This window comes from Coloeus monedula (genome assembly GCF_965178545.1).
Source record: "Coloeus monedula genome assembly, chromosome: 4".
NCBI classification, from domain to species: domain Eukaryota; kingdom Metazoa; phylum Chordata; class Aves; order Passeriformes; family Corvidae; genus Coloeus; species Coloeus monedula.
Genome location: NC_138784.1, coordinates 67,165,343 through 67,180,008, shown reverse-complemented (window position 1 = coordinate 67,180,008; position 14,666 = coordinate 67,165,343). Strand labels below are relative to the sequence as shown.

The window sequence follows — 14,666 nt, the reverse complement described above, 5'->3', positions numbered from 1 at the left end:
GGTTTGAAGTGTTTGGCTCAGGAGGAGCTTAATCCCTTTAAATACTACTTAAATATAAATAATAGTAATAAACTCTTGGCAACAGGTTGCTGATACACTCAGGCTGCTGCATTGCCATGATGAATAGTGTTGTCCCCTTGGCTCCTTGAGGCTGCTTCCTAAAGTCCCATCCTGAAGCAGGCACAGTCATGCTCCCTCCTCTCAGTCTGGGTGCAGTACCCAGGCTTGGAACCGACATGTCAGAGGCAGAGAAGTGATGGGTTCAGCTTTGATAACTAAAGACCAAAACTGCTGGCAAAGGGGCGCTGTAATGGTTGTGAGGGGAGTATTGCAACCAACACTCTGCAGAAGCATTTTGGTGTGGGCTTGGGACAATCATCCCTGGCAGGTGGGTCAGTTCGTGCAGCTTGGCCCTTCGTATGCCCAAACCATAGGGCAGGTGGGGTCTTTTCAAAAGGAAAACTGGCTCTTTAGAGTCTGTCGTAGGGTGCATTGCTCTCAGCTTTGACAAGGTCTAGGATCCATCCAGGTAAATGTTGTGCATTTTCATACAGAATGTAGTCCTGCAGGTTTTAGTTTGGGTCTTTCTGATGTTATCTCTCCCCATATCTTCCAAATGGCTTTTGGAATTTGAAGACAAGAGGTACATTGAACCATGTGATTTTGCTGAAACTAAAGCTGCAACTCATGGATGGTAACACATTAACATTTTGTTTAGGTGCCTAAGAAAAGAATTTTATAAAAAATAGAGGAATTATGTTTCATGTCATTCTTATCTTAATCATTGCTTGAATAGAGGGTTAAGGTTAAAAGAAACTACAGAAGAGAGGGAGCACCTTCTAGTCATTAAGAAAAATCAGAACTAAAGCTATGTTCAAAATTAATCTGGAGTTATGGAAGCAAATATTCATTACCCCACAGAAGGAATTTGCAGTTTGACCAATGTCTTCAAACTTGGGGAATTTTTTGAATTATGAAGTTGTGATATTTCCCTGGATGAAATAAGTTTGTTAGCTTGTTTCTGTTTCAACTGTCTGAAATTATTGATGCAATTGTTGGTTTATCTTTTTATGACATGCATATTTGTGTTCCTCAGATAAATGGGAAGCCCCTGCAATACATTTTTCCTCATACAAGGCTCAAACTACTGAGAGACCCAAAGGACCACACAGTTTCAGGTAAAACACTCTCTACCAGACATGATAATTAATTTGATTAGCATGAATTATACAAAAATTTTCCAGCATTAAAAATAGTTCCTGTGTCTATGCAGCAGGAAATTCAGTGGTCATTTTAAATCTTGCTCATTGGCTATAACAGAAAGCAGCAGTGCATAAAAAAGGTCACGACATCTGTTCAAGATATATAAGCTATACTGATGTTAAAAAGAGAGGAAAGTCTGTTGTGTTATCCATATGAACAGTCTGTTTTGCTGTTGCCTTTTATGTAACTCTATATTCTCTGCATGAGTTCTTATAAAATAAGCTTGTGTAGGTGTTCAACATGTACAGAAATGAGGATTTTATTCTTTCTGTCCTGGAACTCTACCCCCCCACAGAGAGGGTTAGCAGAACAATCAGATCCCATTTTTCTGTGATATCTTCATATGGAGACATTTATCACAGGACTTCAGATTTATTCTCTTTTTCCCTAACACTGACACAAATGTTCATGTAAGTCAGAGTCTGCTTGCCAAGGAGATGAAAGTGGCAGAGGTGATATTCATTCACCTCCCAGGCTGAGAGCTGGAACACTGTGTGATATTTTCGTGTATCAAACTGTAAAAGGCTGCCAGCTACAGCCCCTGGCACAGGTAAGGACTGTCTGTCTGAGCTTTTGGAATTGCACTCTTTCTAACATCTAATATTGATATGGAACTCAAAGTTATTTTAATACACTGTTTTTGTTCTTTCAGAGGTAGATGCTTTCAGCAGTTTTGTCGTGAAACCATCAGACTTTCTTTTAACTTGCTTAAGAAATTCTAACTGTGTGTCAAATTCTGTTTCTGCACAGAAGTAATTACCAACTGCCAACCCTGGTGTTCCCTCAAGCATTAAGTAGAAAGTGGCGTGAACTTACTTAAATTGCTAAATACTGTTTTCACAGGGTTTCTGGCAGTAAAGTCTTGATAATTTCCATCCTCGGTATCCACCTCATATTTAGGGTGTTAAATGAATGTTCTGTATGTATTATGAGGTATTTTCTTGTTAGTCAGTGTAACACCCACTGGTGATTTCAGGCTGCAGAAAGACCCCTCCACCCACACAGCACAGTCTGAAAGAAGCTGCCAGCTCTGCTATGTGTCAGCCTGTGCTGCTCCAGGCCCTCCCTGTCCACAGGAACTCCTTGGCATCCTTGTAGCGATCTTTGCCCTGCAGGCTGATGAGTAATGCTGTGATCCAAGCTGCTCTCTTACTCAAAAATAAGTGGAATTGTAACCACACAACTGTAAAGCTCATGATTTAGTGTTCCTATGTAAAGTTACTTACCCTCACACAGTGGGAAATGCCTATTCCAAGCTCTCAACTACCTCTCATGCTGGCAATCACAGCTACACATTGTGTATAAGGGAAAACGCCTTGTGAGCAGTGATGGGCAAAAGGCATCTCATTTACTAATGCCCTGTACAAATGAGGTCACATAGGATCAAAAATTTACTCAGGGTCCTGCTAAGGTTATGTAGCCCACACTGGGATTGCTCACTGCTATAGCTATATAATATTGTGCTTAAATTCTTATTGGAGAAAGCAAGCTTGGCTCTGTCTACAAGCTGCAGTCATACTTTTGTGTTTTGATACATGCTTGGAGACCTGCACAGACATATTTCCGTATGAGGTACACATAGATTTCTCTACAAATACTTACAGGCTTAAATGCAAATTGTACAGAAAAGAGCCAAAGGTAGAATAGGGTAGCCCTGAAACAGAATTGGTTGTAGTTTTCATACCGTATACATCTTTGAAGTACCATAACTCCTTGACTATGTACCTCCCTTCCTTCCCTTCTCTCATGTGTCTAAATGATTTAAGTACATGAAAACTCTCTTCAAATGTGCAGTGCTTTATGCTTAGCCTTCAGCTTTCCAAATGACCTCTCCCAGAGATACACACATGGCTTTAAAAAAATTAATTTTGATTTAACATTATCTGCAAACTAATAGTAAGCATCTATGTTAATTAACCAGACAATAACTATTAACCAGAGGAAGACATAGAAGTCTATTATGCAGCAAAAGTTACTTTAAATTTTGGTAAATTAAGCAATAAATACTTTTATACCATCACAGCTATCTCACTACAAGAGTTTTGGATATTCATCAAGATTCCATGTTTGATTGCTTTATTGTCTGGTTTCTTTGTTTTTATTTCTTCCCTTTGTCTCTTTCTGCTCTCCCTTTCTCTCTGCCCTTCTTTCTGATGGAAAGTACCAAAATGAGGTGTTGACTCATTTTTTTGGCCTTTATACTTGTTGCATAAACACAGGAAAAGCGTATGTTAAAAACCACAACCATCAGTAAAGCTCACGTGGGGAGTCAGATCTTTCCAAGACAACAGACAGTCACTGTTAAAATCACCCTTTCAGAAGCATCTTCAGCTGAACTTTTGTGTTGCTGGATTCTTATAAACCAGCTGGCCTGTGGTCCTGGGTGACCACAACAGCATACACACTGTCTACTGTCTCCTATTTCCTCACAGTGTGTACAAAACATCCTCTGTCTTGGCTGTGCACAAAAGCCTCTCCTATGTGATCATTTCTGCACATGCAAGAGTTTCTTCTGATATTTTAAATTACCTATGTGCAGTTTAGTGAGTTCTGCAGCAGGAGATGCCTGGGAGGGTGCCTGAGACTGACACGTTCTCCTCTCAGGGAATGAATGAACACATCTTCAGAATACAATTAGTGTATCTGATCTGGAGTGTGCACAGCAAGAGTTACGTAGGGAACTGTCCCAAACTGTACACAATTCCCACTTGGAGAATTCCTGTAACTGTTGACCAGCTGCTTTGCTGGGAAACTGGCCAGTGCTTCAGCCCATTATCTCATCTCACTGGAGTTCTTGGGCCAGCCTGGCATTTAATGATTCGGTGTGCTGGGTCAGCCCAGATAACCAAGTCTACCACAGCAGCTGTAAATGTAGGACAAACTTGAATTTCATCCTAATAGCACCATTATAATTTGAATTCCACAGGTCTCATGACAATCTTACCACAGTAGAAATTACTGCCTGTTATGAATCCAAAAATTGTCACACTCTAAATATCAATAATAAGAATAGTCCCAAATATTTTAAAATTCAGACTTTTTCACTACATATTATGTGCACATGCATTTGCTTTATTTGCTTTCCTGGTTAATGAAAGCTGACTCTGAGGTACAGATGACTTTGATGCCTCTTACATAACCTGGCATAATTTTGCACACAGAAGCATATAATGTGAATTTTGGCATGTGAATGAGGTGTTTAAGGATTGAGGAACAGAGCCAGAATTGCGATGGCAAGAGAATAAGTGTTGAATGAAAAATAAATGTATACTTGCTCACTGGCCTCTCTCTTGAAGGTTCTTGTTTCTTTATCATACACCATAATCTAGAGCACACAGATCTACTTTTCAAGATACGCAGTGTCCCCTCCTCAGACAATGCTGAGAGGTGTGAAGAAATTTCCAAGAATTTACTCTTCAAAGACTGATTAATAATTTGCAATAAAAAAAAAAAAAAAAAAAAAAAAAAAAAAAAAAAAAGAATTGGCATCATGGTTATGCTGAGGTTCCAAAGCAATGACAGCAGCGATCAGTGAATGATAATACAGCAGTGTTTAACATTCCAGAAACTCATTGTTTTCACTGAGAGTTCCTTGTTCCTTTTGGATCCTTTAGCAGAGCAGCATAAGTGCTGTTTTATACTGCCAGAATTTTCTCTTCTGTTTTTTTATCACATCATTGTTATATTTGAAAAAGTGAATTAAGAATATGGCTATTGAAGGCAATGAAAGCACTGGCAATACCTTTGGAAATGTTGCAAAGATAACTTTCATTGTGTTATTCCTGGTCAGGAAGCTGTTTAGACACTCGGGGGGGAAATCCAACAAGGCAGACACATCGTAGTACGTCTGTAGGTACAATGAGTGAACTTAGTCAAAGGTAATTTTTACTCCTTTACCTCACATAGGCTGAGTCAGAAGTAATTTTTCCTTTTTGAAAGGAGGCATGTACTGTGTTTCCAGGAAAAAAAAAATGTACCTTTGAGCAGCCAGACTGTCCATGAACAAGCTCTTCAATTCTGGTGAAAAAAAAAAAAAAAGAAAGAGGCAGAGAAACAATTCAGAAAAATCTGCAAACTGTGTAGTGGAGTAAATAAATGAATTAGATGGTGGGCAGAAGACTGCATCCCTAATCTCCACATCAGCAGTGATGTCAGTGAAACTGCAAGGAGAGTGACAGGGTAGCTGTAATGCTGTACACACGTCAGACATGCCTCATGCTCTCCGTAAGGATTGCTAATTCCTGCAAACAACACTACACTTCTGCAGTGTGCCAGCTCATGCACAGCATAGAGAGGAAGGGAATTCAGAGAGTTTTCCTGTATCAAGACCTCACTGCTATAGTTAGTCTCTAAATAAACAACCCTATATATTTAGGATTATTTCACCTGCAAGTTCGGCAAAATTAGTTCTTACAGCAAAATACTAAAGTGCAATGAATATGTGATTACTATTCAATTAAAACCATGTTAAATATAGTCACAGCCTGTGTTCAATGTGAGAAGTCAGAGAGTGAGAACTGGAATCCACCTCCTGTCCTCAAATTCTTAGAGGATTACTTATCCTACTTCTTTCATTTAATGTTGTGAAGAACTGAGATAATACTTTGCACAAAAAAGCAATACCCTCCTCTAGCATTCCCTTGTCACTGGGGAAGGACTTAATCCCTAATTAATGGCCTTCATTCCCTCAAACACTCACTCCTTAGCAGAGACATGGCACAGAAGTTAAAAGCCATAAATAGAAAGGGACTGAGCTGTTACAGTCAGGCTACATCAGAGATTTTCCTGGGAAGTCACACAGTAGTAAATGGGGATAGGACTGGAAATAAAAGGAAAGAGAGATGCCTGGTTTTGTCTTAACATCAATTTTAGAAAGAACTCAGTACCACTGAACTTTCTAAATAAAACCAAACAAAAAACCAAACAAATTATTTTGTGTGTTAGCAACACTTTGTAGAGATACAGACCATATATTCCATATTTATGTTTCTTGTCTCCAAATTATTTTAATTTGGAAACCACTAGTGTGTGTATTTAAAATATTTTCCATGAAATCTTTTTGGCAACTCGGTTGTTTATGCATTTTTCAGTATATGAACATTTGTTGAAGATCTTGAGTGGAGGTAACTGAGAGAGGGCAATATGTCTGCTGGCTATAAAGGTGCAATTTGCTTTCATAGCTGTCATGCAGAAAAGGCTGCAGAAACAGATCACTGCAATGCTGAATGTTAGAGTTCAGTCAGGCCCCCGGATTTCCATGGAGGTTCAGCTGTCAGTCAGTGGCATCTATCGAGCCACTGGTGTCTATCAGTAAACACAGATGAAACTCAGTGCCTGCAAGGGATTTTATAGATTTAAAGCTACAGTCTACCACAGATGACAGCACAGGTTCTGATGTGACAGGTCATCCAAAAAGAAGAGACCTTTATCTTATTTTCAAGTAGATGTAATAAATGCTTCAAGATGCTAACTCATAAAACACTTTATAATCCTTCAGGATGATAACCAGTGTGCAAATCAGCATGAAACAGATTTGCAGCTGATATAAATAAATTCTGTGCTATTAAAACAACTGCAATATATCTGAATTTCATCAGGTCATGATTTGACTTCATGTGTGTTTTATGCCTTAATTACCAATGGCCAAGAAATGCAATAGCTGTACAATCATGTTTCTAGGAAACAACTTCATTTAAGCTAATTTTTTTAGAAGCACCAAAACAATTCTCCTGAGGACAATCTTGAAAATATTGTACCTTATAGACAACCAGCCTCTGATATGGATCATCATATTATGTATTCCCGGGAATTGCATAAGAATAACAATGCACATAAAAATTTAGGCTGGATTTTATTATATACATTATTTTTCCTGCTGTTTTTCAAATTCCTGTGTTAACTTGTTTTTGTTTGCTTTTTCATGTTTCCTTTATCTCTGTTCTCCAGACTTTAGAGATTGCTTTATCACAACTACAATGTCTAAATATATAGCTTGCATTTCTTCATGGTAGTTTCAACTCTGACCAGTCCAAGAGAAGTCATTGATGTTTTTTTCTGTGTTTGAGCCTTCTGTTCCATATAGACAATGGAACAGGGTGTAAAATTGTTCCAGCAGGTAGGGGCCTACCAGCACCCAGCATATGTCTGGTCTAGATAAGGCTGGAGGAGGAATGACTAGATAATGTCTAGTAAATGAACACAGGAGAAAGGTATGTTCTGTCTCCATTCACAGCCAAATAGTATTGAAAGGCTTCATATTGTTTGATTTGATGGATATGTTCTCATTGCTATAACAGGGTACATTGGCACATTACAAAACCTTTTGTGCCTAATGTCTCAGTTTAATGCTTTCTCCCTGTGCATTCTCTACCATTGGACCTCCCTGCCCAAAATAAAGATCACCTTTGTGCTTCCTTGCCATAATTCGCCATTCTGGTTTTGTTCTGGTTTGGGGGATTTTTTTATATTATTAAAAAGTGATGAAAAACATATTTGGACAAGTCTGTGCATTGGCTCCTGGATCTGAAACACAACACATAATCTCTATTTTGAGATTTAAGCATATCTCCCATTTCAAACTACTCAGAGATAGGTGTTGTAGCCCTGCATTTAAGCCCATTTCATTTTTTCCCATTTTACTTCTGTATAGTTTCAACTTCAAAGCACACAATATTCCAAGGTGTTAAAATGACCATGGGTTTACAGAAATAGTGAGTTTCAGCTACCATCTTGAAGGGTATACTTTTAGGCTCTTAGAAATTGAAATCAGTAGCATTTTTTTAATATCTTTCTTAAAAGTTTGGTCACCTAAAAGTCTATTAAATATTCATAGAGCTCTATTTCTAACTGTGACAAAAGTAAGATTGCTGCTGACGGTCATACTTACAGTTTCCTATGCCAATTCGCACAAACGCATGTGTGATTACTGAAAATCTGTTGTACATTCTAGTTGCGTCTTTTCTGTCCTTGCTCATATAATTCGACAGACAAATGGTTTCATACTTTCAAATATAAGCCCAGAGGAAATATTTGCTTGAGTTAACACATGAACAATGTTTGCACAGAGCCTCTGGGTCACATGGCAGCATTCTCCTGCATGTGTTGAAGTTGTTGCTGCTGCATAGGACCTATATGATGACTAAACATAATCAATCCTTGCCTTTGCTTCTAGAATGCTATTCACTTTCATGAGCAAAAACACCCCTGGAAAATTAATTTTCACTTTTGTGTAAAATCAGGACCACCAACACCAGCAAAAGCCTGCTGGGCCTTGAGTTGTTCAGTTTTCCTCTGCTCTTTTTTTCTTTCTTTCCTTTAACCTTTACCTTATGTAAGGGTTATCAGCGTTTGTTTGGAAGGGCAAGTCTAGTAATTGCTTTGATGCTGAAATAGTTCCAGGAAGTCTAGGCTGTTCATACTCTAATGGCTATAATGGAGCTGCTCAGCAAAGCAGTGAAATGATGGTAAGAATCCGTGATCTTCCCTGTGACCTGAGAGCAACAGCAACAGATTGGCAACAGTCTGATCTTTATTATCTCCATAAGGGAAAAAAAGACTAAACTGTAATTGCAGAGCTCAGGTTCTAGTCATCATATTCCAGCAAAGTAAATTACAGTCTTTCTGCTTGTTGCTACTGTGACACAATGAAGTATACAAGGAGATAGGATTTCATAGTGTCTGAGACACATCGAGCTACAGAAGTTCAGAATAAATAAATCTAAAGGAACAGAAAGTACCTCATGGTGGAAATAAGGAGAAAAGAGTGACGAATTTTGAAAACACATTTACAGTGATGCTTGCCAGGTCACCAGTGACAGAATTTAGTAGTGTCAGGTTGTTGGTTACTGATCATATGTAATTTATATATGTGTATATATGTGTAAAATATATATGTATATGTATACATATAATGAATATGCGTCACTGAAACAGGGTGTGGTGTGTAGAAGGGTATGAAATGACAAGTGAAATGTCCCTTTGAAAGTCACAGAGTTGGTTAATTGCTAAAAATCAGAAAAGACCATTCAATATTTTTCCTTCAAGTATGGATTTCTCACAAAAATAACTCTGCAGTTATTAAGCACTTGAAATCTTTGCTAGAATAGAATAGAATAGAATGCAATACAAATACAGTATTTCAGACAGAAGGTACCTACAAAAATCTTATAGTCCAGCTACTGACCAATTCAGGGTCGAACAAAAATAAAAGCATGCAGTTGAAGGCATTGTTCAAAAGCCTCTTAAACCCTGACAGGCTTTGACCACCTTTCAAGGAAGCCTGTTCCAGTCTTTGACCACCTTCTCAGTCTAAACCTCCCCTGGTACAGCTTTGAATTATTCCCACAAGTTCTATTACTGGATACCAGGGAAAGAACGCAGCAGTTCCCTCTCCACTTCCCCGCCTCGGGAAGCTGTAGAGAGCAGTGAGGTTGCCTCTCACAGCCTTTTCTCCAAACCTGACAAACCCAAAGTCCTCAGACATTCCTCACAGGACATTCCTTCCAGCCCTTTCACCAGCATTGTTGCCCTCCTTTGGACACATTCAAGGACCTTGACAATCCTTCTCAAATCGTGGGGCCCAGACCTGTACATGGTACTCAAGGTGAGGCTGCTCCAATGCTGAACACAGCAGGACAATCACCTTTTTTCACTGGCTGGTGATGCTGCATTTGATGCCACCCAGGACAGGGTTTGTCCCCTTAGCTGACACTGCTGACTCACATCAAACTGCTGCTGACCAGCACCCCCAGATCCCTCTCTGATTTACAGACACTGCTCTCCCCACTTATACTTGTGCCCAGTGTTATAGGTACAGGCTCCAGCATTTCCACCTGTTAAATTTCATCCATTAATCATAGCCCAATGATCCAATCTACCCAGATTCCTCTGAAAGGCCTTTTGTTAATCAAGAGAGTCAACAGCACTTCCCAGTTTTTGTAATGAGCAAATGTGCTAATGGTGCATTCAACTCCTGCGTCCAGACTTTTGACACACATTGAACAAACCTGGCCCTAGAACTGATCCCTGAGGAGCACTGCTGGTGTCCAGTCCCCAGCCAGACGTCATTCCATTCACTACAACCCTTTCAGCTCTGCCCTTCAGCCAGTTCTTCCCCAAGAACAGTGTGAACCCACTCATCCCACAGCTGGACAGCTCATCCATAAGGATGCTATGAGAACCAGCATCAAAAGGCATAGTAAAATCCAGAAAAACTGCATCCAGCACCTTCCTGTCAGCCACTGGGCAGGTGACCTAAAGCTTCAAAGTCTGATTGTTCATATGTTCGGCTGTATAAATCAGTGGCATACAAGCTAACTGTATTGATTTAGTATCAATTTTTTTGTTTGTTTATCAAAGTATAAAAGCAATTTAGTTGCATTATCAACCTTGTCAAAGTTTAGCATTATATAATTTATTATATCTTTTAATATATATTTTGGTTTGGGGGGGGTGAGGTTTTGGTTTTTTTTTTTAGTTTAGCATGCTCCATCTTAAAGCTTTAGTTAAGACTAGATGGGAGAGTAGGATCACAGCCTTGGGAGATCAGTAAAAACAGTTTTAATTAATTACCAGTCTTCTCGCTTTGAAGCACCCTAAAAAGGATTGCATCTTAGATGTGTAAAATTCTCTTTGAAGAGATGTTTTCCTGAAGATATTTTCCATGGAAATCAATACTCATAATTCAGAAAGGTGCCCTCTCTTATTCAAATCACTGTGATTTGCTTTCTGATGGTTAACTGGTCCTGTGTCTTCTAAAGAAAACAGTAGTTCATTAATCTGAAAACTTAATGAGAAAGATGAATGTCTGGTTATATCAAAATAGCCTGAGAGATGGAAATTAAGACTCAAAAATTGAAAAAAAAAATCCAACAAAAACAAGGGGAAAAGAGATCTGAGAAAACATATGATGGGTATTTTTAAACTATCTGCATTCAAGGTTATAAACTGGGCAATGTCATTCCAAACAGAAGTAGTAAGCTCAATATTTTCAATAGATAAAGTATAAATAGGCTTGAAATCTCATCTTCACATGTGAAAATACAGCAAGACCCAAGCAAAATTACTCTGTCAGCCAGAACAGAGCACTTAGAGCTCATTGGGTGAAAAGCAGCTCATTCATTCTGACTACCAGGAATGAATGTTCTATAGTTAACCTTAATTTAAATTTAAATTGTGATTTAAATATTTTTCTAGTAGTGTTTTTCCAGCAAACACACATATACACGCACACACCAATTCCTGTGATTGTCCCTTAGCAAGCATACCTCTGCTTAATACATTATGTCAGTCATACATTTGGCTCTAAAAAACTGCAAGCATAAAACTAAAAGCCCTTTCAAAGTGTCTAGGAATAAAATTCTTCATATATTAGCATGGAAAATATTTTATTAGCAGTAATACGGAAAAAACCCTGCAAAAACTAAACAAATATGTCAGCCAAGGTTTTCTGTTCCCTAGCATAGGTATCCATGTGAATGCCTCTGAAATCAAGTGTAGATTCATTTATGTGGCAAACTACTTCTCTGCCATTCTGTCACAAATAGGCTATGAGAGGTAGAGATTCTAGTACTGTGCATCATGATAAAACCCTGACTCCAAGGAGTTCCTCCCCTCTGATGAAAAGCAGCCAGTCCTACAGATATATTAAAAATTCCAGGTGTTGACTGTGTGAGTTAAGAGTAAGATACTGTGTCCTTGTTTGTGTGTGCTGTATACTAAAAATAGTTTGTTGGATTTACTGAACTTAGTAGTTCCCAGTTGTGAGCTTCAGATCTATAAAAATATTAATGACTCTTTCCATACTGCTTGGTCAGAAGTTCTCTGTGCAGAGCAGCCCACGTGAATTTCTAAGTCCTCAGAATGGACTTATGTTTAAATGCTTTTATAGGTGTACACGTTCACTTTATGCAACGAGGTACTTACTTTTTAAAAACTGTGTTTTCTAATTTTTTTAAAAGACATTTAGACTCATCCATAGTATGGGGATTTTGCTTTCCCTACCATGTTATGAAAAATAAACTTTACCAGTAGAAAATTTCAAATTTGCAGTGAAATAAGGTAATTAACCTGAAATATTAATGCAGTTTGTTCCAATTAAACTGAAAACTCATTCTCCTCAAAAAAATATATTTGGAAAATGTCTAATTATGAGGAAAGCTGAGTCAAAAAGGATATAGATTTAGCTAAACTGGGATAGAAAAACTAGTGGAAACTTTTTTGGTCAGAAACACAATGTGGTAATCTTGCTTCTGAGACAAACTCAGGGCTGACTTACAAAACACTAATAGCATTATGAGGAAAGGCCTTAATCTAAAAAGATAAAGCTTTGCAAAGAGGTGGTGTGGTGACTTTCCTACATCTGATCAGTCTAATCACTCAGCAGGTTTGGCTTATGAAATTAATGAATTGAAAAATAATTATTAAGACATTACAGTAGAGGTGGGTAAATCAGCCTTTATATTCCCGGATCAAAGTGTGAATCATCTCATATGGAATTTTCTTCAAAGAAAAAAATTGTTTCACTAGTATAGGAAGTTGTTTTTTAAAAAAAAAAACAAACCAAAAAAACAAGATAGCATGAAAAGAATGGCAGTGCATAAGATTGGCTTTATGAGACTATATTTTACTCTCATTATTTTGTACATAAGGGAGGTTAGTGATCTGCTTCTCTCCAGCTAAAATAATGAGTGGTAACAATGTTTTTATCTCTGTACTTTTTCAAAAGGGAGAAAATATGTGGTTTAATGATTCTTTACACAGAATTATTTTATGCTTTTCCAATTCTTAATTTGCACATCCTTTCATGTAGAAGATGTCAATTAAAAGCAAATATTTAAGAAAAATAGTAACATCTGCCAAGTACAGGCTCATGTAAATGTACATGCTTTGCTGCGCAAAAGAGCAAGCTTGAGGATCTCTGTCAATGTATCCATAATTATGTGATTCTAAAAGCTCAACTATTATAATTTCTCAGCTAAATTTCATGCATGTTGTAGGCATATGATAAAACTTTCCTTTGAATCCACACTTCACGTGGATTTCTAGCAATTTAATTCAATTTATTAATACTGCAAGTAGATTGTCAGAAGAAGATAGGATTAGCTTCAATGTAATTTTTAGTGACTCAGTTGTTTGTGTTATGTCAGTCATACAGTAGCTGCTCAAGAAGATCTTCTCAAAGTTAAGTCTTTAGAAGAGCAACAGATTTGAGTGCAGATAACCCTGATCTTACAATCACAGCCAGAAGTTATTTGGGACATTTTCAGTAACCTCTGATTACTTGTTCTCTTCCTGTCTTTCCAGTGCATTATTCATTGCTTCATCTCTGTTTAAAGTTTTTGCTTTCTTTTGATCACAGGCAATGGACTGGGAATCCGAGTTGTAGGTGGGAAAGAAATTCCAGGCAGCAGTGGGGAAATTGGAGCTTACATTGCCAAGATCTTGCCTGGGGGCAATGCAGAGCAGACGGGGAAGCTTATAGAAGGTAAGATAAATGCATTATTAAAAAATGGAACCGTGGGACGGCTGGGAGTTTGTTAGAATTATTTGTAACACACATTTTTCTCTTGCACAATGGATGCAATCTTGTGCAAGGATAGAGGGCTGAACCTCCACAATACTTAGAGCAGAAAAGGCCTGATAGAAAGTAATTTTATGACTTCTGTGGCCAAAGAGAGTTGCCATGATGAGCATTATTATGGCATGTCTTCATTAATATGTGCCAACATGCTGTCTGCATGGTCATATATCATCAGCTTGTATCATGGACATGCTGTTTTGAAGATCTTTAACCTGTCTTGATCACCTAGGTATCCATGTTTGAAATTTCTTAGTTGCACAGGTAAAACATACCCAGTTGTCTCCCAGATACATGCACTAACCTTTTTTCTTAGTTCCCTAAAATCATACCTAATGTCAGTTTTCCAGTTTAAGGTAACCATCCAACCTGCCCCAACAGGCAACAGAGTAAAAGAGGTATCCACAGAAAAACAATAATTTCATCTAACTTAGACTTCTGCTTCAAGAATTGAAAAGAGTCTTCCTCATTTAATTGGCTTTAAGAAAACTGCATTGAACTTCACATCATCCTTTAGGCAACCAAAGCTAGATGGAATGAATTTCACTTCATTATCAATACATTTTCTAGGATTATTGCAATGTGATCATTCTGTCTAAAAATTTATTTCTGTTTTAACATGAATGCCACCTTTTTATAACTTTCTCTTTTTATAGCTATTTTTCTAGTTCCTTTTTACATATCTGTATGCACCTGAAATGTCAGTCTGCCCATGGACAAAAATAGAATACATTTGTTTCTAATTCATTCAACTATCTTTTTTTCTTAAATAAAAGCATGCATACAGGGAAAGATAACAAAAGAAGATAAGCAGGAAAAATAGCTT

At 37.9% G+C, this 14,666-nt stretch overlaps 1 protein-coding gene across 1 annotated transcript in view; it reads left to right on the top strand.

The window, feature by feature from the left end:
* The window catches only part of PCLO (piccolo presynaptic cytomatrix protein), a gene marked incomplete at both ends in the record, with an annotated part of 318,636 nt that overhangs the window by 196,150 nt on the left and 107,820 nt on the right, over positions 1-14,666 (top strand). The window contains 2 exons of the mRNA XM_082280339.1: positions 1,097-1,178; positions 13,622-13,747. Coding sequence (XP_082136465.1) covers positions 1,097-1,178; positions 13,622-13,747 — 208 coding nt within the window. The remainder of the gene's footprint in view (positions 1-1,096; positions 1,179-13,621; positions 13,748-14,666) is intronic.